The 24,988-nt window shown below is 34.0% G+C and overlaps 1 protein-coding gene across 3 annotated transcripts in view; it reads left to right on the top strand.

Annotated features, from left to right (window-relative positions):
- ZNF385D (zinc finger protein 385D) overlaps window positions 1–24,988 on the top strand; it is a 389,701-nt gene that overhangs the window by 283,914 nt on the left and 80,799 nt on the right. For 2 of the 3 annotated variants that reach the window (XM_085226334.1, XM_085226336.1), the window contains one exon: window positions 19,789–19,899. The exons of the other annotated variant lie outside the window; for it this stretch is intronic. In XM_085226334.1, the coding sequence (XP_085082460.1) occupies window positions 19,789–19,899 (111 nt within the window). The remainder of the gene's footprint in view (window positions 1–19,788; window positions 19,900–24,988) is intronic. 3 annotated transcript variants of the gene reach the window in all.

Raw genomic sequence — 24,988 nt, 5'->3', positions numbered from 1 at the left:
AAGAAAGAATAAAGGGTGAGATTAGTAGTGGGAAAAGGAATATGAAATATAGTGATATGGTAAAGCAAATATCTTGGTAAGACATGCTTTTGCTAAAATTGTGATCATTGCATTACTGCAGTTTTACTCTAAAGAGTCTTAAAATCATTTTCAGTGCTCATAGTTTTGGTGGATCTCTGGCTGAGTATAAATGAATGTGGGAGGATAGGGAATAAGCGTAAAGCAAGATACTAAACACAACCTGAACTATAAGAGATCATACTGCCTACTGTCCAAATGATGACTCTCAGATAAAGATATGAGCCTGAGGATGAGGATCTAGAAGCATGGACTAGATTCTGTTTAGGTCACTGGCTTAGATATATGTGGGATTTAGTGTTGGAGCTTCTACAAAATATTTTTATATCTGTCTGTGTAATAATAGAACAGAAGAGGTAGAGATCTACAGACAGAAATTGGTGATTTTAATTAAACAGTGGTATTGTTCTCTACTGGATATTTCCAAATTGTCTTTGCATCAAGAGGAGAGCATTTTTTAATGCACTGATGTTCTATTCTTGCAGAAATTAAGGAATAGTAGTTTCCAAGTGTTTTGTGCTTTAAAAATGAAAAATGTTAATACTGCTTATAAATAGCATTTTAGATTTCATGCAGTTGCTTGAGCAAAACATAAGCTGGTTGAGTGCTTCAGTTAGCGAGATGTTCAATTTGAAAATTCACACAGTGAGGAAGAAGCTCACAATTAAAGCTTAGGTTTGATCTGCATTCCACTTGCCAAAACATCTGCTGTGAGAAAATGTGTTCTTTTGACATGCCATGAAATAAAATGCTTTTGATTAACTTTTATCTGCAGTTTAATTACATTGCTATTGAAACTCAGGAGGTTATACATACGTGTTTGGCTATGTGTTCATATTATTTTTTTTCAGGATGAGCATTCTGAGCAGTCATAGACTATTCTAGTATGATGGTGTTATCTACTCACTGTAAAGTACTACCATGTTTATGTTGGTCCAACCCTACTGAGTGTTTTCATACCTAGCACTGAGTTATTTAAAGACTGATGTACAGGGCAAGGAGTAGAATCCACTGCAATGGACAATGTATAGATTCTCCTTTTTTCAGATATCCGTACACACAGAAGGTTTAAATTTACCATGATGTGAGTTCGGTCTTTTATGTAAATTCAGGAAGTAAATTGGTTTCAGTGCTTTGATAGATTTGCAGTTTATATATAAGCTGCAAAAAATATGTAATTCTTTATCCTAAGTACAATGACAGCTAGAAATTTACGAAGGACTACAGAAAAATCACATTACTTTTATATTTTCTTCTGCAAACAGAAAAGAATATACTGCTCTGTGCTTATCTGAAAAACCAACTTGTTGCAAACAAGGGTAGATCCTAGCTTCTAAGCAACTTATGTTGGTTTTATTTAAAGATTTTATTCTGTGGCATCCCATGTACATCAATTGTATTTTGATGGCTTAATGGCGACACAAAGTTCCTCGTATTTAAATCACGTTCCACAGAAGGTGAGTGAATGAGTGACAGATAGACTTGAATTTTTCTGAACTGTGTAGTATCTGCTTATTGAAGGTTTATTCTTGGCACCAGTCTTGGCAGAATGTGAAACATTCTTTTCAGTGTTTCACAAAATTGAAGTTAAGCATCAAGTCAGATGCTTGAATTAATCATGAGGTCAGACTCTCAAGTGTTACACCTATTATTTCAGCTGATATAAGCTAATTATCTCCATTGTTCTCAGGTAGTGAATTTTCTTTCATAGTTTGGGGATGACATAATGATTTGGATGTATAAACTGCTTTCTGTGATTTTCAAGTACTAATATTGTATGTAACTAGATTTTGCTTGCTGCATTTTCAGTTTTAAAAGATCAACAGAACGTTAAACTTGTAGTGTATTTGTGAGTACTCTTGTGGGAGTGGACACAAAAGTAGGGTATGATAATATTTGACTGTAAAAATTTGCTTTAGTCTGTATTGGTTATAACAGTACTTTACCTCTGTATCAGTTGTAGCTTCTTAGTATTGCTGTTATCTCAAATAGAAGTTATGTGACTTTTTTAAAACTAGGCTTTGTTGAATAGTTAGGCAAAGTAGGAATAGACATAGTGAAAACAATCAAGTAATTTATTAGTCCATTTTTTTCTCTCAGAAATATACAGTAAATTCTATAAGAACTGCTTCACCTTTTCCACTCCAAAATATTACTGGAATTTTAAGTGTCATCACCTAGTCATTCTAGCTGAGTCTCAGACTAAATACTTTTGATGGAACACACCTACTATGAGAATATATTTTCATTATTAGTATTATTTAAAAAAAATAATAATTTTAACTTTGTTCTGTTTTAAATGGGACTTTAATCAAACTGTATTTTACCTTTAAACTACCATTATGCATCTGCTTTATTATACCATTCGTTGAGACAAGGGTCTCATCTTTGTAATGTGTAATGGCTGAATACACTGACTGTTCTTAGGGAATGTGGGTTGGAAAATAAACTTATCAGAGCCCAAAAGTTTGATGGCTTCATGTTCTTAACTCAGTAAAGAATTTTGCTTGGATTTTTGTAGAAGTTATTGATATAGCAATGATACAGTAGCACTATCAAATTAATTTTGATCTGTTGTCACTTATATGTGGCTGTCTATCAACTGTACTCTGCCTGTAAGGAACTCTTCGAGGCCCCTTCATCAGTTTCTGTCAATGGACATCTGTAGGTGATTTCTGAAGATGTGTGTAGTATAAAAGCAGCAGCAAAAATGAGATTCATTGCGTTCAGGCAATTCTCATCCACTTGGAGAAAAGCACCGAATGAGGTGCTTGTCTTCTCGGAGATGGGTTTATGGGGATGTTGGGGATAATTGTAACTCTGTTCCTAGTCAGTGAGTAATAACAGAAGGTATTACAGTAGGCCAGTAGTAAACTGTCAAAAAATTGAGTCATGTCTGCTATGAAACTGCTTTTTAAGAAATTAGGGCATACTTTGTCTGTGTACAACCACATTAGCTGTTAACATGGACACGTAGGTTGCTCTGAAAGTGATGCTGCATGTTTATTTCCATGGAAACTACAACAGATACAAAGAGCATAATAGCACTATATAATACAGCAAATTCTCAACTACAAAACACTATTTTTCAAAATAATCATAGTTTTTGATAGGATTTTTGCCAATAAAGAATAAGAGCTTGTATGCTGTGCTAGTAAATATCTACATGGTTCCCTGGAATGTAACTTGTCTTTCGTGTCACTGTTACCAGTGGTCAAATGCACTGTTCACACCCACTGTTTGGTCTCCATAAATACTCAGCAAGGGTCAAGGAATGTGAATGGGTGCCATTTTTTCTGCGTGGAGGTATTCAGTTCCACGGCTTTACTTCTGACTATTTTGTCAGAATGCCCCTCTGCTGCCATCTGTTGCATGGCAACAAAATGTAAAGGAATATTGGTTGGAAGATTGAACCTCTACTGTCATACCACCAACATCCACCTCTGAATGAAATGAAAATATTCTACATACCCTTCAATGTTTACTGCATTGCAGTTGAATCCATTCTGACAGAGTTTATCTATTATCATATTCAATTCCCTCAGAAAAATGAAATTTATTTAAGTTGTCTTTGTCCTCCTGAAGCAGTAAATTCACTAAGACTGTTATATTTTTTTGGTACTGGGTTTTGTAGTCTTTTCCTTCTTTTCTCTGCTTAACGTTTATAACGTTTATAAATCACTATTGTTTTCTAAAAAAACTTCTGCTGCACTACTGCTTAAAATTATTATTATCCAGAAATAATGCTGTATGTGTTGGGAAGAGGTCATGATGGAATGACAAAGAGAGGAAATTATATTGACAGTACAGTGTTATTAGAATTTCATTTCAGTGCTGTCAGAACAAGTAAGCATTCTTACCAATTTAGACCATATTTTCATAGTAATACGATTAATTTTACAAGGGGTCAGGGGCTTTTTTTTCTCTCTGTGGTAAATTATGCTAAGTCTTTGTGAGTTAATTAAAAGTCTTATCTGTTAATTATCTTCAGTGTGTGCAAAATAGCTATTCATGTAAGTTAGGATTTTTATATATTCTTATTGTTGGCATCTTACTGGCTGTCTGAAAAATGTGTTACTATACTAAATTTTTATTTACAACTTTAATTGGAAGGTAATAAATGGCAATTAGTGTCAATTGTCATTTCTATTAGAAACAAAATTCATTGTGACTGATGTTGGAAATAAGTATAAAATGTAGGGAATGCCTTCTTATTTAATCTCATATAAACATCAGCAATAGCATTATTACCATTTTTGGTAGTAATATATCATGTGGTATCTATATACCATTTTTGGGCAGGAACTGGGGAGATTAAAATCATTCTTGTTCTATGTTGTCTTGGGATAATACTGTTATCAGTGATCCAAAGATGATCTAAGCAGGCTTTTTGTTTCAGAATGATTAACATTTTTTCTTCTAATGCTATAAGTAAATCTAAATATTTCGATATTGTTTCTGAACAACTAGCTACCATTGCCTTTATTGAGAGTATTTTTCAGATGCAATAATCACTGTTTGATTTTGATTCTTGCCACAGATCGCTTATTTGTTTCTCTGTTTCTGCTTGTTCTCTCTCCTCCAAAAGAAGTGAGGCACATAATGTGGTCAGAAAAGGGCAGTTATAATGTTCACTGTCAGATTTATTCTCTACTGTTAGTTCATGGCTTGTGAAGTGACTGTGCACAGGTGTACCGGCAAAAAGAGAAGGAGGATTTTAAAAGGCACCTTAAATGATAGTGCACCTTTATTCATGTCATAAGGCTGAAAACAAAAGAGAGACAAGTTAAGATTGTGGTGAAGGCTTGACAGAAACACTTTTATGCAACAAATGCAAATATTGTATGCATAAAATTAGTAATCAAGATGGCAGTCGTATGTTGGAAGTGCTACATTATCTACAAAGAGAACAAACTGTGTTCATTTTTCTTAGTAGGTAATTTAACTATTGGGATTTTGTTGTTTCCTCTTTGCAATCCTTTCATTGCTAGCCGAAGTCAACATCTCCCACAAAAGTTCGTACTTGGTAGTAATAATTTGCTGTCATATAAAATAAATGACTTAACATAAAAGATTTTACTTAGTGCAGTGCCAGTTGGTTCTTTCTTGTTCTCTGTTGAAAAGAACTCAACATATTGTCTATTACAACTGCACAGCTACTCTGTGACCATAATGTATGTTGGAAGTTTTAACGTTATTGCTTCTCTATGTGTTTTTTTCCTCATAAATTACTCTTTACAGAAGAATGTTAATTAGTAACTGATAGATATAAAGATTGCCAGGGACAGCCCATTAATTCCATTTACCTTAATGGCACTTAGATCTTAGCTTGCTGTACAGCTGCATTCAGACTGGATTATAAATGTAATTTTTTGCTTCATTAACTACCCTGATTAATCTTAGACAGCAAAAGTATAATTTTAGAAACAGAACTCAGGACGTGCCACTTTTAAGTTGTAGCTTTGATCTTATGTATTTACACTGTTGCAAACAACATAGGTTTTGAAAATTTTGACAGAACAATTTTACTTCCTCTCTTAATAATTAACTTCTGCCTTGTACTAGTCATTTCTGATTTCTGTATGTATTTGTTATTGTTGTTGGTTTTGTGCGTATTTTTTTCTTTGTTTTATTCTTTTTTTTTAATTGCATTTTGTCCTGTGTTTTATTGTGACTGGTGGAATTACTGAATATTTGCATGTTTACTGATCACTGTTAGCAAAATATTCATTCTTCTCAAAGAGTTTTGAAGAAATAACAAATAAGCTGTGTCCTATTTCTATCCGATTTCTATGGAAGCTCCAGAGATTAGAAACTTACTGCCTGACGATTGTGATATTAATGTTACAGACATCATGAATGCACTGGTGAAAGTATGACAAGCAATTGGACTTGTGTGGGACCAAACAAGAATACAAATTCAGATACCAACCTCATCCAGGAGCAAGTTTCATGAAATACATGTCTTCCAGACAACAGCCAGGAAGTGACATTTTCTAGCGGAGTTCATGGTTAACAGTTGAGAAATGTGACCTGCCTGATAACATAAAAGATTTTGCCAGGCAGAGTTTTCTGACTTGTTTTACTGATTTTGGTCAGGGAAAGACAATGAAACCCTTCATTATGTGCCGTTAGAGGTAGTATTGTTTTATCAGTGTAAAAGTTATGTTACGAATCCCCACCTTGAGAACTGCATAATGCTACTTAAGGTGTTAGAATTCCAGTTGTGATTAACAATAAGAAAAACAAGAAGTGACAGGAAAAAAAAGAAAAAAAAAGAGAACATTTGCACTGGTGATAATCATTCATCTGAATGGATAACTAAAAGCAGGTGCTTGAGAGGTGATATGAAGTGCCATTTGTAAGCATTGAATGGCTACGATTCTGATGAATTGTTCACAGCATGGGTCCTAGGTTTTCAGGGTTAACCAGTACTTTGTGCTGTGAGTATCCTTTGGGGCTCCTTGTGTGGAGTGTGAACAGAACATTTTTTGAAGGAAAGAACAAAAAGAAAATCTTCCAAATGATGGGTGGTTGCACAGATGCCTTATTTAAGAACAAGGATTTCTCATCTGTGGAAGGATCTGAGCAGATACAAGTCCATTTTGTTATAACAGACCACACAATTGTTTTTAATTTTCTATTTGAGTCTCTGGGCTTCCTTTTTTTTCAGATTGTGGGCACAACCATTGCAGAAGCAATCAGCTTCAAAAATTACAAGGAGATTACAATAAATACAGTTTTTTAAATAGTGTCTGAAGACACTGCTAAGTTTATAAAAGAACACAGGAAAAGAGGAACACTAGAAGTTTAGAATACTGAAGTCTGCAGTTGCTCCTGAAGGAAATATGGTTTTTAGTTATCCTATCCTATACAAGAACTTTTTGTGCTTGCAGCTGCTCGTAAGAACTGCCAGGTAAAAGCTTTGCTCCCATTAGGTGAGACTGTAATTAAACACAAGAACCAAGAGCCTCATGATGTGTAGTGAGGAGTTTGCTAAGGAGTTTGTTACTCTACTCTGGGAAAAAGGTGCGAGTAGAAGAAGTGATGGGTTTAGATCCATGTTGAGGCACAGACCACTATGGTGACCTTGAACCATTGCTTGCTCTCAGTTCTTGTACGTAATAGGAGGATAATATTTCTTGGCCTTTTAAGCGTGTCACAAAGATCCAGGTCACTAATGATTAATTTTGGCATGAATGTGTACATTAATGTAAGTATTAAGATCTGATATAATTTTGAAACAGGTCCAAGATCAAGCCTTGGTTGCAACTCATTCTATGTGTGTTGAGATAAACAGAAATAAGTGCTGGTGGATAGGATTTGTTGCTAATACTATTTCACTATAAAGCTAAAAGAGCTTTATAGTAGCAGGAGAAAAGATGATTTTTTTCAATGATGATGTTATTTGTATAATTGTAGTTAATTCAATGGGCAGAAAATAAAAACAATCTCAGTGCTGAGAGAGCCCTGCAGGTATCTAACAAAGCAAATAGAAACAAACCTTTTGGGGTTTGCACTGCTCTTTTAGTTTCTTCCTTTTTTTTTCCTCTTTATTTTTCCCTAGTTCCTACCATCTTGTCAGGATCTTATTCTGTGTTGTAGATATCTGTGGTGTACGGCTTTTAACATAAAAGCAAGAACAAGCCATCTATAGGCATAAAATTATGCATTATAAAATGAATCCTTCAAAATAACCAGAACTAGATCATTATAATGGATTTTCTTTTCTGAAAAGATAAACTGGCAGTGAAGATGCATATTAAATACTTGACTTTTAGGCAACAAATAGGCAGTTCACAGGCAATAAAATTGTCTTCATCTGTAGGTGTTTATGTGAGATACCCAGACACAGATGATTTTGAATCAATTGTACTTCTACTGTGTAGTGCTATAGTGCAAGTGGATTTGCCAAAAGTTCTAGTATAACTTAGTTTTAATATGTTAATTACCTTTGTGTAAGTGGTCTTTGTAGAGTGAGATACTTAGATGAGACTCCCTATTTTAAGTTCATAATATACATGAAACTCTTTTCACTCTGTTGAATTCACAATACTTATTATGCTATGGATATGTTGTTATTATGTAATGGATACAGTATTCTGGTTGGGGGTACTGTAACAAGATGTAAGAATTATAGAGTCTACTTCTCTACAGTAGCTCAGTGTATAGGTGTTTCATCTTTTCAGTTTTCCTTCATGGCTGGTTCCTAACTTGTTTGCACTTATTTGCTCATTTGGGCTTCAACCTGCAGTGGATGCAGTCCTTCTAATAAGCTCAACTATAACTTGCACTACAGCCCTCAGCTATGACTACCTTGTGTGTTAAAGATCCATACATGCCCTGTATGGACCTGTGGATGTAGCTGGGGTTGATTTGAGATATGGGCATCCATTTTGAGAGTACTTGATCAAAAATCATTGAGAGATCAGCGTCTGGTAACTTTTAGGAGAACTCAAGAAAAGAAGTGAACGCCAAGATCCAAGTCAAATCACTAGTATTAAAATAGACTGTGTCGTGAACTGTCATGATGGTGAAGTGAATGAATTTTCCACTGTTATATTGTACTTTTACAATGACATAGGGGAGCAAAGTAATGAAACAGTTCTAGAAACTGAACTGAAGGCCTCTAGTATCTCCAAATATTCATATTTAGACTTGATGTTCTTAACTACATTCTCCAACTTCAGTGATTCTGTGATGATTCTATGATGTTCGACTTTGTATATATTTATTAGTATTTATTTGTGGAAAGATGGAATAAGTGCCATACTAATCTTCTATATCTTGAGCATTTCAACTAATACTTCTGAATGCACACAGTGAACAAGTGTTTTTCCTTCCTTTCTTTCATTTAGTTCCAGTGTGATCTATGAAAATCTGAGAAGTCAGGGTCAGAATAATTGCCATGCCAATAATTTTATCTAAATTTTAAATTTGTTGTATCATTCAGATAAATATTTAAGGGTAAAATTGCATGGAAATGTACACTGCTAATATTTAATCTTCTCCCAAATGAGTAAAAAGCATGCTGAGATTTACTTAATGCATCACGTTTCAGAGATGGCTAGGAAGAAATGAAAGCACTTCAAGTAATGAATGAGCTATAACTATATTCTCCACAGCTGTTTAGTGCTGGATTGCACTAATGATTCAATCATTAAAACTAATAGTAGGCAGAATGAACCTTGGTGGTGATTTGTAGAGAATCACTGAAAGAGTAAAGTTATAGTTTGGATACCCAATATAGGAATAAGTTGGTCCTTTTCACCTCTAGGAAGTATAACTTTGATTTTGTACCATCATTTATTTTAAGAAAATATGAGACTTTTCAATTGGCAGAGAGTAGAGTCAATAGTATTATAATTCTATTTGTTCTAACTCTTCTGACTTTGTCTACTGTTTCGCCCTACAGAGACTGAAGCAGAAATCAAACTGGTCTTAATTTTACAGTTTCCAATACCGTATTAAACTGCAAACCAGAAAACAATCAGACCTGACCACCTTTTTTCTCATGTTCCTCAGAGACCTGTTCAGTTTAGTACTGAAGTCTAATGGTTTTACATATGCAGTTATGAAGTACAGCAAGTCATACATTCATTGGTATATAAGCTTTCAAATATATCAAAATAATTTACTACCTATTTCATTTTCCTATTTATTTCATATTTCTCTCTCTCTTAGTGGAAGCGAGTTTCCTGAACATGCAACAATCTCTCAACCTCTTTCAAAAATTCAGGCAAGACTTAGAGCTGACAATATCAAGCACGCTGGTGACTTCTCCTGTGGATCATAAGCTACAAGCTGAGGAAAATCAAAATGTTTTTCCATGCAAGGAGATATAATGCTCTTAGAGATACATATAACGACTGTGAATATAGTAGTGCACAGCAATTCTTATAGCTATTTTTATACTGAATCATTACTGCTTATAAAGGTATATCCAGCTGCATCACATGTGCAGTGAATATACCTTTAGCACTGTAGCACTGCAGTTCCAAGGTGAGAAACTGGGAGAAAAGTATTTTTCTTTATTGATGACAATTACTGACAATTTAAATAAAATTGTCTTGAGTTTTGTATGCTTGAATTTCCTGAAGAAAGACAGGAAGAATTGATTTCTGAAATTTTTCAATACTGACCTAAAAGGGGAAAAAATAACAGCACTGGTGATTAAATAACTATACAAAAAAATTTTCTGCATTTGCACCTGAAGTGAAATGCACCTACAAGATTTTGAGAGAAGGCTGACATTCGGTTAAGAAACAGGAGAGAAATTCAATAATTTTCTAATTATTCTGTAGTAAAGATCTGTCAGAGATCTAGTAGCTAAGCAAGCAGAACATCTTTGGTAACAGTTTCAACTGAAATGTTGAACTGTTTTCTCTGAGACAATTATAAAAAAAGAATCTGAACAAATTTTGTCTCTGAGATTCGACTGCTGTATTTTATCCATTACTTCATGACAATATTTAATCACTTCTGTACACTCCCTCTCTCCAAAAATCCAAGGTAAAATGATCTGCTCTCCATAACATTTTTAGCTTGTATGGTGTAAGATACGAGTGTCTTGGAGTCACTTTTATTCTCATATTCTATGGATCTAGAAGTAGGGTTTAGATTTTATAACTTCTCCCAGTGCTAAAATTTACAAGAATAGATTTTGAAATCATCTGAAATGTTGTAAAAATAAAGAATTGGAAGAATATTTTAATTATGCTTGAAATATCACTTGGGTTCTTTGGGACTTTATGGCTTCTTTGAGGTCATTAGAATGACCATGATAAAAAAAATAAATAAATAATAATATACTTTAGAAACAGTCTAAGTAATTGTAGTAGGCCATACTACAGAATTAAGTGGGCTGTTCCAAAACTAATGCCTCCTATTTTATTATGGCCCACAAGGTCAGAGCAGATATTAAGTGGTATGGCAATAGAGGTTGAATCTTCCTGCTCATATTCCTTTACATTTTTGTAGCCATGCAACAGATGGTGACAGAGGGGAGTCTGACAAAATGGTGTCTGACATGGAAATGCATATGACTCAAAGGTGTGGAATTGAATTCCTCCATGTGGAAAAGAATGGCATCCACTGACATTCATCAATGCTTGCTGAATGCTTATGGAGACCAAACAGTGAATGTGAGACAGTGGCTGATGAATTTCAGCTGTGGCAACAGCAGAGTGAACTTTAAGCTATGTTCTGGATGGCCATGAATATTTTTACAAGTACGGCATGCAGGTTTTTGTTCATTGCTGATGAAAATGCATATTAATGGTGATGACTATGTTGAAAAATAGTGTTTTGTAGCTGAAAATCCACTCTACCAAATAGTGTTATTCTGTTCTTTGTATCCATTGTAATTCCCATGGAAATAAATAGGAGACATTAGTGACCTTTGTATTTTTTCCTCTCCTTAAACACATCTTTATACAATCACTACTTTGAAAAACCTAATTATTTGCAGTGGTTGCTTTGGACTCTCTTGTGAGGAATTTCTTCTTTCAGGGCCCAATTTTGTAGAAGTGAATCAAATGCTTCTCTGCCAGTTCTTGTCTGGCAAACATCTTGCTTTTGTTTTTGTTGTGATTAGAAAGACCCACTATTATTAAATACCAATTATAACATTTGGTCCAGTTTTCTGAAATTCATTCACATGTGAATGATCCTATTGGGAATTTGTTGTATAACCTCATTATGCCTGCCAACCTTTTGTTCCAAGCTCTTTTCTTAAGCGCAAAAGGGGAAAATGCCTTTTGCTTTTTTGTGTGTGTGTGTCTTTTTCTCATGAGCTTGTTTTTGCTTTGTTGTTAGTTGAGGCTTAGAAAACAAATGGCTTTTGTGAACCATAGTTTTTCGTCTTTATTTGTATCCTTAGAGAGTGTAAAATATTTTTCTTCATGTTTCAAGAAACTGTTTTGTTTTAAATCATATTTTACTGTCCACCAGTGCTCATTTTAGTAAGCAACTGGAAAGAAACAAGTTACCCCATCTTTTCTTACAACTTTTAAAATATCTGTCAGGAATGCTGCAAATTATTCTCTCGATTTCAAGGTGGTCTATTTCATGCTAGTTTGTTCTTTTGCTGCAATCATACTATTGAGCATTGTCTACTGGATAATTAAGAAATATGACAAACATGCTACGTTTAGTTCCCTTTCATTTTCTCTCCTTTGGGAAAACTTTTTAGGCCTGGTAGTATTTTGCACATCCTTTGGAAGAACACTTGGGAACAATCATGGTTTTGTAATTCAGAATACTATTATTTATTATGATCTTGATTTGCTTGTTAAAGACACTGGAAAAATATCTGGATGAGATGGGACTGAACAAAAAGAAAGGCTATTCCAGCCAGAAAGCCAGTTGAATACTACCATGGCAAATTGTTCCGAGAGATGCACGGGAAGTCACTTAATCCAAAATTTTCTTGGATGACTCTTTGAACTGTGAGTCTAACATGTAAGGCTGCATTTAGACTTGTGTAGCACCTCCACAGATGAATCTGAGTTGAGGAACTGTGTGATGAACATATGAAAAATAATACAATAATAAGTACTATAAGATTTACTTAATTGGATAACTGGAACCTGAGCACAGTTTTGTCCCTTATTTCTGGGAAATATCATCCTTCAACTTATTTTCAAAATTTCTTCATTAATACTTCACTTCTTTGTGAACTACTCAAATCCTGTGTCCTTGAAAATTGTAAGAGTGCCAATGAATAGACTGATAATTCCCAATGAGAGCAGCATTTCAGCTCTGTGCAGTAAATGAGGTCTAGGGCCATTCATTGAACCACTCGAAGAAAACAGAACACTTAACAGTTGCTCATTAAGTGAACGTTGTCCATCTTGTGAACAGAACAAACACAGAGTCTTTCAGAAAAAATAAGTGATCATACTATAAAAATGTGTATCCTTAAATATGTTAAGTTCAGGTATTTTCTGTTTTTAAGGGCTTGATCTACAATTTTAATGTTCTTTTAGTACTGGATATTTCTGTATTTAGCACATGCATCAGAGATTTGTTCCAGTTTGACAGTACTTCACATGTTGTTTAGTGGTTGATTAGCATAATCACTGTGTGATTATTTCTCACTAGCCTTAGCATATGCAAATTCTTCTCTTTTGACTGACAACCACTATTAGAGTATACAGATTTGCATAATTGCTATGTGGTTACAGTATTTCTGCACAATGCCACTGTGAATGCAAATGCTTTTGCTCTGACTGGTTTCTCTATATTAAAGCAGTTTGCCAGAAATGCTGCTGCTGCCTCAGCACCTCACTGCCAAGTGAAAATGTCCACAAGAAGAAAAGAAAAAAAATAAAGCCGTAGAAAAGTGCTAGAGTTGCATCAGAAGGGTGACTACACAACTGCTACAATTAAATAGCTTCATATAAGAAAGAAAATAAAATGGTTACACACTTAAAAGCTTTCAACAAGAGAATAAAAAGGAGGTCTTTGGGAATTCATTCTGAAGTACTATTCAAATTACATAAACATGTTACAATGGGAAATGTTTATAGGGATTTGTTTGTTTGTTTTAGAAATTATCTTTTCTTAAATATTGTACATTATCAAAATTATTGCAGGTAATTTTCATGAATTATTTTACATTTAACTAGGTTGAGTAATATTTCTGCTTTATATCCATCAAAAACATCAGGTTGCTTCTAACATTGGTAAGAGGGGAAATAGTAGACAGTAAGATGTGCAATGCTGATTCCAATTCAATGCATAATTATTCATCTAAGACAGTACTGAATAAATTAGTTACAAATGGATAAACCATCCATGGTAGAACATTCAGAACAAGTATTTTAATCATTTGATATCATATTATTCTACTTTCTCATGATACGAAAATATTGTTGAACATCCATTTTTGTACTTAATTATTTTCATTAAGCTGGTCCCATCCTTCTTTTTGAATTGCGATCTTTGGTTAGTTTATAAAATTATTATTCAAAGAGTAAAGTGATATCAGAATAAGATAGGCAGCAATTCTTATGAAAATATAGAATGTCAAACATACATAAGATCAAATAATTGAGCTGTTGTTGAACTGTTCTCTTTCTGATTTGGATGCTGGTATATTAAGAATGCATCATATTTTGCATCAGATTGTAAGTTAAAATGGAAAGAATTAGGTAATGTATGCTGCATGGGGCTTTTTTTTTTTTTTGAATATGTACATTAAAGAAGTACTTTCGGAAGATCTGAGATGGATGCACATGGAAAAATCAACTGTACTGTGTGACACTACGTGAGTCAAATGCTTCCTGGAAGTTTGATTCTAGAAGAAGACCTATGGCACATTCTTTGTCCACCCTGTGTGTGTGGCTGTGGTAAATCTTGAACATGTCCTGGAGAACGTGGTGGTACTACTTAGTTGGACAATATGCATAATATAGGCACTATATATGGGTGGATAAGGCTGAATCTGAAGCAGATCTCCAAACCTTCAATTTCTATATTAAAAAAATTATATAATAGTATAATATAAGGTGATGTCATATAATAACGTGGCATCTGTATAATTGATCAGCATGACTGTGAAGGAAATTACTTCTATTCTTAATGCTACTGGGATCAAAGGGAAGAAAGAAGTGCTCAGTTATTATTTGGAAGTAGTCAAATTAGGCCCAGAGCACTTCCATATAAAAATATTCTCCAGTTATAAATGACAGTGGCATTACATGGCTGAGGGAAGATACTAAAGCTAGTCAACTAGTAAGCTGCATGTCTGTAGCTTTAGTACAAACACAAAAAAGCAGTTACCAATATATCAAAATTATAAGGCAGGAGGCAGTTTTGCATTTGAACAGTTTGCTACTAAAAATGCAACAATCATGTAGTCCTAAGAATGGATTGAGTTCAGAAGGTGATGTAGTGAAGTGTAAATGATATACTGTATGTAAGGATTGTGTTCTATTTTACTTAGTAAGGCATTGTGCGTGCGGTTGGTACAGAATTTATGTTATTTGCAATGGTCTTATTAGTTTCATCACTTGTTGGGACATAAGAGAATGAATGAAAGAAGTTCTTTCTGAATTATCTTTATTTCTTAATTTTACGATTACGATTAAGATCTTCATACAAGACTCAGCTCACATGCGGAGACATTAATAGTTTGCCTGCAAGTGCAGTAATATTAGTGTAGCTGTTTAACTTAGGCTCTTACATTTTAACTTATTTGTAGAAATGCAGACCTACAGTGAGAATCAGTGTTCAGAATATCATTCCTTTAAGTTGATTTTCAGTGTAACATGGTATTCTATCAGAATCTGGATTTTAAAAAGCTGGGTGGTTTTTGGGAGATATTTGATTCTGCAAGCTTTGTACAAAAGCTATTTCTTTTATCTACAGCACCCAAAATAAAAAATTATTTTACACTATGAGAAGCACAAGAACAAAGAATGTGGCTAAGGCCACTGGGCTTACAAGTTTGAATTTGAAGCAAGCAAGCAAAATCAAATGAGACTGGTAATGTAACTGCTAGAAAATGGAACAAGGGACAAGGTTCTGCCATGCCCTCCGTTCAAGCCTGGATTTTGCTGAAGTATCGTAGGCTTCACTTGAAGATTTTGGGAAGGGATTATAGTATGTGATCAAGGAAAGCAAACAATATCATGTTGCCAGAATTTTCAGTTAGAATAATTATAAATGAAAAAAATAAACATTACACTGTATTTTATGTATTGAAAACAAAAATCAATTGAATGAAATATGAAAAATGAAATATTCATTGCTCAAGCTCACAATTATCTTGGGGTTTGCAGTGAACCTTGAACAAATTGCTGGGTCTGGACTGTACACTAGGAAATTTTGTCACAGCCTGTGTTACATATTAAGAGATGCTGAGTTCTGGATAATGGCAAAGCAAAACACAGTGAACACATGAAATATAGTACAGGCTATCCTCTTTGTGTTGTAACTTGCAATGAAAATAACTTTCACAAGTGAAAGGGATATCTTACAAACCTTGCTCTGCTGCACAGCTTTGACAGTTGAATCATAATTTTTAATGTAATTGCTAACCTCTCAGTCCTTCACTGTGAATGGAGTAAATTTAATCAATTGCGTCTAAGAAATAGAAATGCAGTGATTGCAACGGTGCACTAATAATAAGTAAAAAGCAGATTTTAATGAAGTTTATTATGATAACTTTTATTTTGAAAGCAAATACCATTTACATAAGTTGAAGTACAATTTATACGTGGAATCAGAAACAGTCTGTGATCACAGAAGTACTTGGAGATTCTCCTAAGTATTTCTACACATGCTGATTATCTCAGTTACATGATATTATTTCCCACTTTATGCATCCATGAAATCTCTGCTCTCTGTTTTCCTTGCAATCAACTTTTTGTTCCTCTGACTCTCAACAGGGCTTCCCTCTATCTTCCAGAGTCTTTGAGATCTTAGCGCTTATCGTGCTGCACCTTTTACTTCTCTGAAATTTTTTTGCATAAAACTTCTGAAAGCTTATCTAGTGTTTTGGATGTTTATTTGAAATTTATGGATCTGTAGTATTTCTCAAATGAACTCTCCAGGAAAAAAACAACAATGTCAAATAGCACTCCAATATTCTCCTGCAGCATTTATTATATTCTGTTCTGTTTGGAAGTTAGTTCTGCTCTGCAGTCTCAAAGAGTAATTGGCAGAGAAGGCTTTTTTTTTTTTTTTTTTTTTGTTGTTTGTTTGTTTGTTTGTTTTGTTTTTTTTTGAAGTAACTTTTCTTAATCATGTTGGATGCTGCCCAGAACAGTTCTTCTTATAGAGCCGCAAACACAAATCACCCCGTTCACAATAAGGCCATGTAGCTGTATATCTAGAAGTCTGTATCTTTAGAAAGAGAAATGAAAATGTGCAGATGGATTTCTGTATCAGTAGATAAACTAGAGAAAATGTGTGGAGCATTAAGAAAGAAATTCCATGTTTTTTCTTAAGATCAAAATAAATACAGAAAAGACTACCCTACATATTCACTTTTTTCCCCCCCAATTCTGAGAAGTCATTTGTCTTGTTCTCAACCTCTGAGCATCAATTCCACCAGAAATCCAATTTCATTTGAACCCAGAATTCTTTCTGTGAGCAAAGTTAAATCCAACTATAGATTTATTTGTTCCAGCTTATTAGCTATGGTAATATTTATTGTACCTATTTTTAAATGCTGTTTTGTTGGCTGTCTAATTTTAAATGACAGAGTGGCATTTCAGAAGATTGTTAGCATCTTGACATAAGCTATCCTCCATTAAGTAGTAGATAATTCTTTAAAATATGTGGTGAATATTACACTTTTCTATCAAACAGAACCAAAAGACTGATGCATCAATGGAAAAAGAATAGCAGGAAAGAACGCTCTAAGGAATAAAGATGCAGAAAGATGAAAAACTGCGTCAAACATCCTGGGTCAAGAAAAAATTGGGGCCTATTTTGTTCAAAACCTAGAAACATAAGTTAAAAAAAAAAATAAAAATCCGTAAGGTTACATTGCTATCCGTCAACATATGAGGTATTTGAAGTGACAGACAGGTGCCACTTTAGAGAATTACTTGATGATAAAGTATAGAATTGTGTTACAACAATGTAAGGTAAATGCCACATCTGCCTTGTAATCAGAACCTTATTATACTTCATCTTGGAGAAAGTGATCCAGTTGAGTTAAGAAGTTAATGTTTAAAGTTATCGAGGCCTCAGCGTAACAGAACTGAGATCTCCCAGAGCGCTCAGGAGGAATTATGATATTAGAGGTCAGATGTTTATAAACTCTCTTTTAGCATTTGTGAGATAATGTGTCAGAGTTCAACATGTTAACCTAAGGCTGAATTAATAGTATCGTGGAACTGCAGTTAAGAAGGTGAAGGAAAGCAGATACATTGGATCAAAGAACATGCAATGTGCTGCTACCATATATTGATTTCATCATGTATCTTAGCTTGAGGTTTCCTTCTGTGTTTTATACCTACAAAGACACAATGCAGAAATTTCTTAAAAATGTAGGCTTAATTTCTTGAAATTCTGGCAGCTATAAAATATTGTTGGTTAAGACCAGGTTTTGTGTTCGTGTTGAAAATCCCAAGGTGAAGATAATATTAGTTCTGCTGGTATAAGAAGTCACCTCTTGAATAACGGAGCAGTTGAAAAAAAAGAAAAGCTGTTTCTGTCTATTTACTTTTTATGTGTTTTTTGCCTTTTGAGCCCCTGCAATAGTATTTTTTGAACCACAGGCTTTTTAAAGATTGGGTTACAAAGTAAAATGAGTGCTGTAAGCACACGGTCTGGTCTCAGCATTGTCTTACACAGCATGTCACAGTGTTTTAGAACTCAATATACCCTGATTTTAGTCATTGTTTTGGTTTTTGGTTGTATTATTGAGGCATACTTATTTTTATTACTATTATTTTTATTCCTATAAAACTCTATAGTTTTAATTGATTTTTTTTATTTGATCTGAATTTCTTTTCAACATTAACTAGTTTAAGCCCATGATCTACTTCATATCTGACTCTGAACAGCTGTCAGATGACACACTGCTTCTCTAGTGAGCTGTTTTGGATTCACTGCAATAGAGGCCACGACTGTTTACCATTACAGCTTCCATGAATCATTGATTACTCCAAGAGAAAGCTGTGATTCTTTATTGAATAGCCCTTTGCTAACTGACTCAAAAAAGTGAATAATGGGAACATGGACATAGAAAAGGTGTTTTGTTCTCAAGGCACATGCAAATTAAGCTGTCTGATACTGTCAGACAATTGGTTAGTTGTATTTGCTTCATTTAAAAAAAATCAAAGATAAAAAATAGCGGCTTTAAAAAATTGCTGTAAAGCTCTTACTAGATTTTAAAAATCTAGCAGAGCTTCTTGTGAAAAAAAGACAAATTATTTTGGCCAATAAATCCGGGGAAGCTGATCTCAGTCATCAAAGTAAAATTTCCTGAGTAGTCTTAGTGAAGATCTGCCAAAATTCCAAAATAGTACTTTTTTTTTTTTTTTTAACAGAATCCTGACTCACATATACTGCAGATTAGCTTTCTGGTGGAGGTCTTTTTCAGAATAATGCTTTTCATCAAAGTCAAATTGCATCCTTAAAGCAGTGCTTATTTGAAAGAAGTAGTTTCATCCAAAATGCTGTGAAAATATTCTTTGGAGAATTTGAATTTTTCATTGGTTTTATAGAATTTCCTTTGTTGAAATGGATTGTTTATTGGTTCCTGGTGTATATATGTATTTTTTTCACAAAACTGAGTTATTTGGGAATTATTTCTACCTACTATTCCTTCACAGTTCCATTGATCATTTTCTTAGTAATTTTATATGGAATATTCTTATTTTATTTAGATAACATTTCTATGGCTTAAAAATATGTCATATTGTTGATAAATAAATTTGTTCAATGTTTTCAACACAGATTTTGTCAGCAAAGGGAGACTGGTGCATGTAGAATAGAACTAAGGATATGCATTTTAATATAACCTAACTGCATTTTTCTTTGTTCCTCTCTGCATTACCTTTTCATAAGACTGCACTTAAAATAAATATTAATAATATTTATTAATAATAATATTAATAAATACTAATTTTCTTTAGTATGGAATATTATTTGGAATGATGTGGTGTCTGTTTTACAAATATAGTTAACGTATAATATGATGTAACAGCAAAAGCTTTTATATTTCCTTATATTCTTTCTTTACAGATGGACCCAATTCAGAAAGCTGTAATAAATCATACATTTGGGGTCCCTCTTCCTCATCGAAGAAAGCAAATCATATCATGCAACATTTGCCAGCTGAGATTTAATTCTGATGTAAGTCAATCATTTTGTATCAGATTAGAAATATGTACTTATCTTCTTGGATGTGTCATAATTTGCATAAATTGAACCTAAATGAAATGTTATGATTTCAGTTTGTGGTTCAGCAGATGAAAAAGTGTAGGATGCTTCAAATAAGCACAATAATTTGATAGTGTTTATACACCAGGCCAGATTTTCCCTGCGGATATATCTCTGCAAGCTCATCAATTTCAGTTTTGCTGCATGGACTGAAAATAGGAAAACTGATTGATCCATTACTGCTAATAACTCTAAAATATTTGCTGGGTCCTAATTCTTCTGTCAGCCCTGGATGTAGTTGCCTTTTCTTCCTCAGAATATTAGAAGTTATTCAGATGTGTATCCTTTTGAATTTACCTTCCATTTGCTTACAAAGAACTTTCTGGCCAGAATTGTGTTTTAGTATTCCTGTCTTGACAGTATGATCTTAACAGTAATAACAATAATAATAGATGCAGGTAATTTTTGTCTGTTGGCTACTACCCTGCTTTCTCTCATTGCTCCAACAATTAAATATAACAGTCTGAATTGGAAATGGTCTCTAATATACAGAGAACACTCTAATTACTTTATTTTCTTCTCCAGCAACACTGTATGTGCAGAAACAACCTGACATGGTGCAATATATTGCTTTCTGCTATTCTAATCTTCTAATGTGTGGGCATTGCTGGTGGCAACTTATATTCCCCTTCCAAATATCTTTCAGTTATTACCAGTTTTGTTAATTTATATATGGAATTCACATTTGTCAAAACAAAAATGTTTGAATTAAAGCATTGTGCAACCCACATATATTCACAAGGCTCCTTCCTCATGCTAGTTGTAAAAGAATTGAAAGAGCTCTTTTGTGCAGCTTTTTCTTTGTACGCAAATCTTTATGATCAGTTAATCATCTTATTTTTAGTTTATCAATTATTTATCAAAGCCACAAACTTGTCAAAAATTTGAGCCTTGAAGCATTCTGTAACAGATTGACTACCTAAGTATTAAAGTAATGAAGCTCTCTTCATTCCTTTCAGCTTTTAATGCTTAGAAAGAATTTTAACAAGATCTTAGTCATGACTTTCAGACCAGTGGGAATTACATATTTAAACCTTCATTCAAGACTCCAGATATTTTAGTTCATGCACTGAGTGGTCACCTTTCTCTTACAAAATTGACAATATTCTCAAACAAGGATGTAAACAATAATACAGTATCTGTAGCTGTTGCAATTCTCACAGATAGGAGAGTCAGATTACACTCTTCCATTTAGAAGACAAATGCTAGAATTATGACTGCAAATATTGAACCATTCACAATAGGTCTCTCACAAATAGAAATTTTAAGGGATGTTGGAGATTTCTGGACCACAGCAGATCCCACTGACTGGGAGTAGCTGTCTGCTACTGAGTAGCAGACTGAGTAGCCTGGCTTATTACTCATAGTTTTCAGCTTCATCTTTGGAAAGAGCACATCAGGCTGAATCATACATTGCATATATCCTCAAAAGTGATCAAACACCTCAGTGTTACATACCAAAGTCTTCTTTCATAGAAGGAATACCATTTCTTAGTCTGAAGAAAAAAAAAAACAGGCAAAAGTGAGGTTGAACATGTCATTAAGATGACTTAGTCATTAGCAGATACACAAGTTGGACTAATACATGAATTAAAACATTTTCCAGCCGACAGGATGTAGGCATTTTCCAGAAGAAGGTGAAATAAGCAGTTTTCTACACAGGAGGAAACACAGTATCAGTCAGAACACTGACACTTCTGAGTCAGAGGACTGGTATGCCCTCATGCTGTTCTTCTTCTCTTGGTGCTCTTAAAAATGATTCCAAAGTAGGGAGGGGAGAGAGGCAGTGGCCATTTTCAGAGATCTCTACAATACCTAGAAAACAACAGCTACAACAAAACACAGTTTTAGGAGAAATATCTTCATTTAGACTATTTGCAGTAAAAAAAAAACTCCTGGAAAAATAGCTGTGAAGCAGATATTTAATTGCCCTTTCACACATTCAATCCAAGAGATTTGAACTCCGCTTTGCCAGATCTGTTCGGAGGAAGTTTGTTCTAACTTAATTTTTAAAGCATCCTCAGTGTTTCTGTTGGATAGAGAGGTTAGAATTCCAAATGTTGCCAGGTGATTAACCTGGGAAGATATCTGTCCCTCTTTTCTTAAACACCCAGAAGAGATTTGCAGGTGTCTTTATGGTTCTCTCTTCTCATTCCAGTGTGTATAGTTATTACTACTAACATTCACAAAGTGCTCTGCTGAGGCTTTTCAAGAAATAACATATAGTCAGTGTTACTGCAGGTTTATAAGTGTTTTTCTGCAATGTGAGTGGAATAGGCAGAGCTAAGTACCTCAGTTGCTTGGGTAACTCTGAATGACCAACACTTTTTTTTTGTAGAAAAAAATGTGCAGATTCAGTGTGAAGACTTAAAGAAAAGATTGCCCTGGAAAAAAGTTATTAGCTATCAATTTTTGGTAGTTAAATTATATGAACAACACTCACACATTGTAGATTTTTTCTTAGTGTTATGAAAAACTTTTAATTTAGTGAATGTTTGCACTTTCATTGTAATCATACTTCGATGAACATCATTTAAAACACTAAGAAAAATGAATAGCTTTCCTGTTTAGAAAGGATTTGTGGCTGTTCTACAGATGCATCTCTATATTTTTAGATGCTGGAGATAGAATTTATCAGAGAATAATGAATAGAAATTCTATTTATCTACATCACAACAGTATTATGGAAATGTTTGCAATAAAACTGGTCTGTGAAATTTTTCATTTTTGTAGAGAATACTGAATTTTCTCCCCTTTGGTACAGATTTCTTTCAGTACAGAAGAGCTTTTTTCCTGGTTACACAGAATCAAAATTACATTTCAGAGAAAAATGAGAAAGGCACTCAATAGTCTAAAATCATTTAGTTTCTTTCTAAAGGCGTTATCTGTAAATCTTCATGACAGCTGTGTGTTCAGTATTTCTTTTTAAAATAAATCTTCTCATATGAGGAAAGGGAGGAATGAGCAAGTAACCAAAGCCTCTCTGTGCTGAGAAGGAAAAAAACCCCACAACACTAGAATAGCAGTTGTAGATTCAGTGGAATCTGTTTCAAGCAGTGACTGTTCAATTATTTTTTATTTATTTTTCATTGAGGGAGATCTGTGTATAGCTTTTACCTTTATATTATGCATCCAGTAAAGGGAAAACCATTTAAGTATGTTCTTAGCAGGAAGTCTGTGTGTTGCCTTTTAGATTTTTCTATCTGTTCATTGCTATTTTGCCAGTTGAAAAGGACTGTTAAATACATGCTTTTGAATAAATATAAAACATCTGTTATAAGCATCCTGAAAACAAATTCCAGCTAACTTGAGTAGGACAATTCAAGAGGTTTCCCTGCAGGTAGATGTTGGAGTAAATACTTTGCAAATGCAAGAACTCACTAATCACAAACACTAATCACTACCATGATTTGGGGTGGGAGGGGGAACTTATTAAATTTTCACCATTTTTTAATGTAGGGAATGTCAGTATCTACTAATCAGATCAATTCTTGCAAAAAGAGTCTCTCTTACTTTTTTGCACAAAGTAGATACCTCAGTGATAATTCAGCTTGTCTGTAGAGAAAGGCTGGGCAACATTTTGATGTATTTACAGGTCTTGAATTCCATTATGATAATCTGTAAAAATATTTCCACATGGTAGCCAGAAATAATTGTTTGTCTTAAATAGAAGCAGTAGTGATGTTCTCCTGAAAGTCGATCAGGATGCTCATCCTGGAGTCACCGTTGTTTTCTTTTAAACCTTGTTTTCCTACACCTCTTTAAAGTAAAGCTAATCTCCGACTCAATGCACAGTTCTGCTGAATGAAGTTATCATGTGCTGGGTCAGTAAAAAACTGAATATTGTGGAAGATAAGGATGCAGTATAGCTCCATAGCATTTTCTGACAGTTCTGACTATCATGGGGAAAAAAAAGGCGAACCAGAGGACTCTATCCTGTTTAGGTTATGCTACGTATCTAGAGCAAAGTACCAATTTGTGAGCACCTAGAGTACAATAAGGTGATAAGAAAGAGCCAACATGAATTTGTTAAGAACAGATCCCTTCAAACCAGTCTAATTATCTCCTTTGACAGGGTAATTGTTCGAACTGATAATGGGGAATAAGTAGGTGCGATATATTTTGGCTTTTGTAAGTGTTGATATAAGATTGTCACAGAGAACCATAAGGTAAGTAGGGAAATATGGTCCAGGTAAAATTGTTAAAAGCTAGTTGTACAACAGATTGATAAATTGTTCTGAGAGTATTTGTTGATTGCTTCCTGTCAAAACAAAAGAACTGTACAAGTCAGGATCTGCAGGAGTCTGTTCCATACTTGCTGCTAGTCCACATTTTCATTATCTGTATGTCTGAAAGAATAGAGAGTACACATACTGGGATTGTGGATGACATCAAAATGTAATGTGGCTCATACCTGATGAAAGAGGGCAAGTTCAGGATTGTAGTACAAAATCATTTTCCTGATTTGTAGAAAATAATCTAAAATTCAAAAAAAATACAGTAAATGCAAGTACAAATTATTGTGCTTAGATTGGAAAAATTAAATACACAAGCAGTGAAATGAGAAATGTATGGCTTATTGGGTGAAAGGGACTCACAATATGAGTATATCTCATCAAAAACTAACTGGGAAAAAGGTTTTACATTTATCAGTAGGTGGGTAAATATTTGACTATATGAAATTGGCATTGCCTCAGATGAGCAATCATTTGCAGCACTGGTCATCATTCTTCAACAAAATAATACACAGCCAGTGTTGCTGCAGGTTTAGAAATGTTTTTCTGCAATGTGAGTGGAATAGGCAGAGATAGGTATCTCAGTTGCTTGGGTAATTCTGAATGTCCAACACTTTTTTTTTTTTTTTTTTTTTTGGTGGAAAAAAATGTGCAGATTCAGTGTGAAGACTTAAAGAAAAGATTGCCCTGGAAAAAAGTTATTAGCTATCAATTTTTGTAGAAGTACTGGCAATATTTAATATTAATCAATAAGTATGACAAGTGAA

This window comes from Meleagris gallopavo, chromosome 6, assembly GCF_905368555.1.
Source record: "Meleagris gallopavo chromosome 6, MGAL_WU_HG_1.1, whole genome shotgun sequence".
Taxonomy (NCBI): domain Eukaryota; kingdom Metazoa; phylum Chordata; class Aves; order Galliformes; family Phasianidae; genus Meleagris; species Meleagris gallopavo.
Note: the sequence above shows the minus strand (reverse complement) of the source record. Positions and strands in the feature narration are given on the sequence as shown.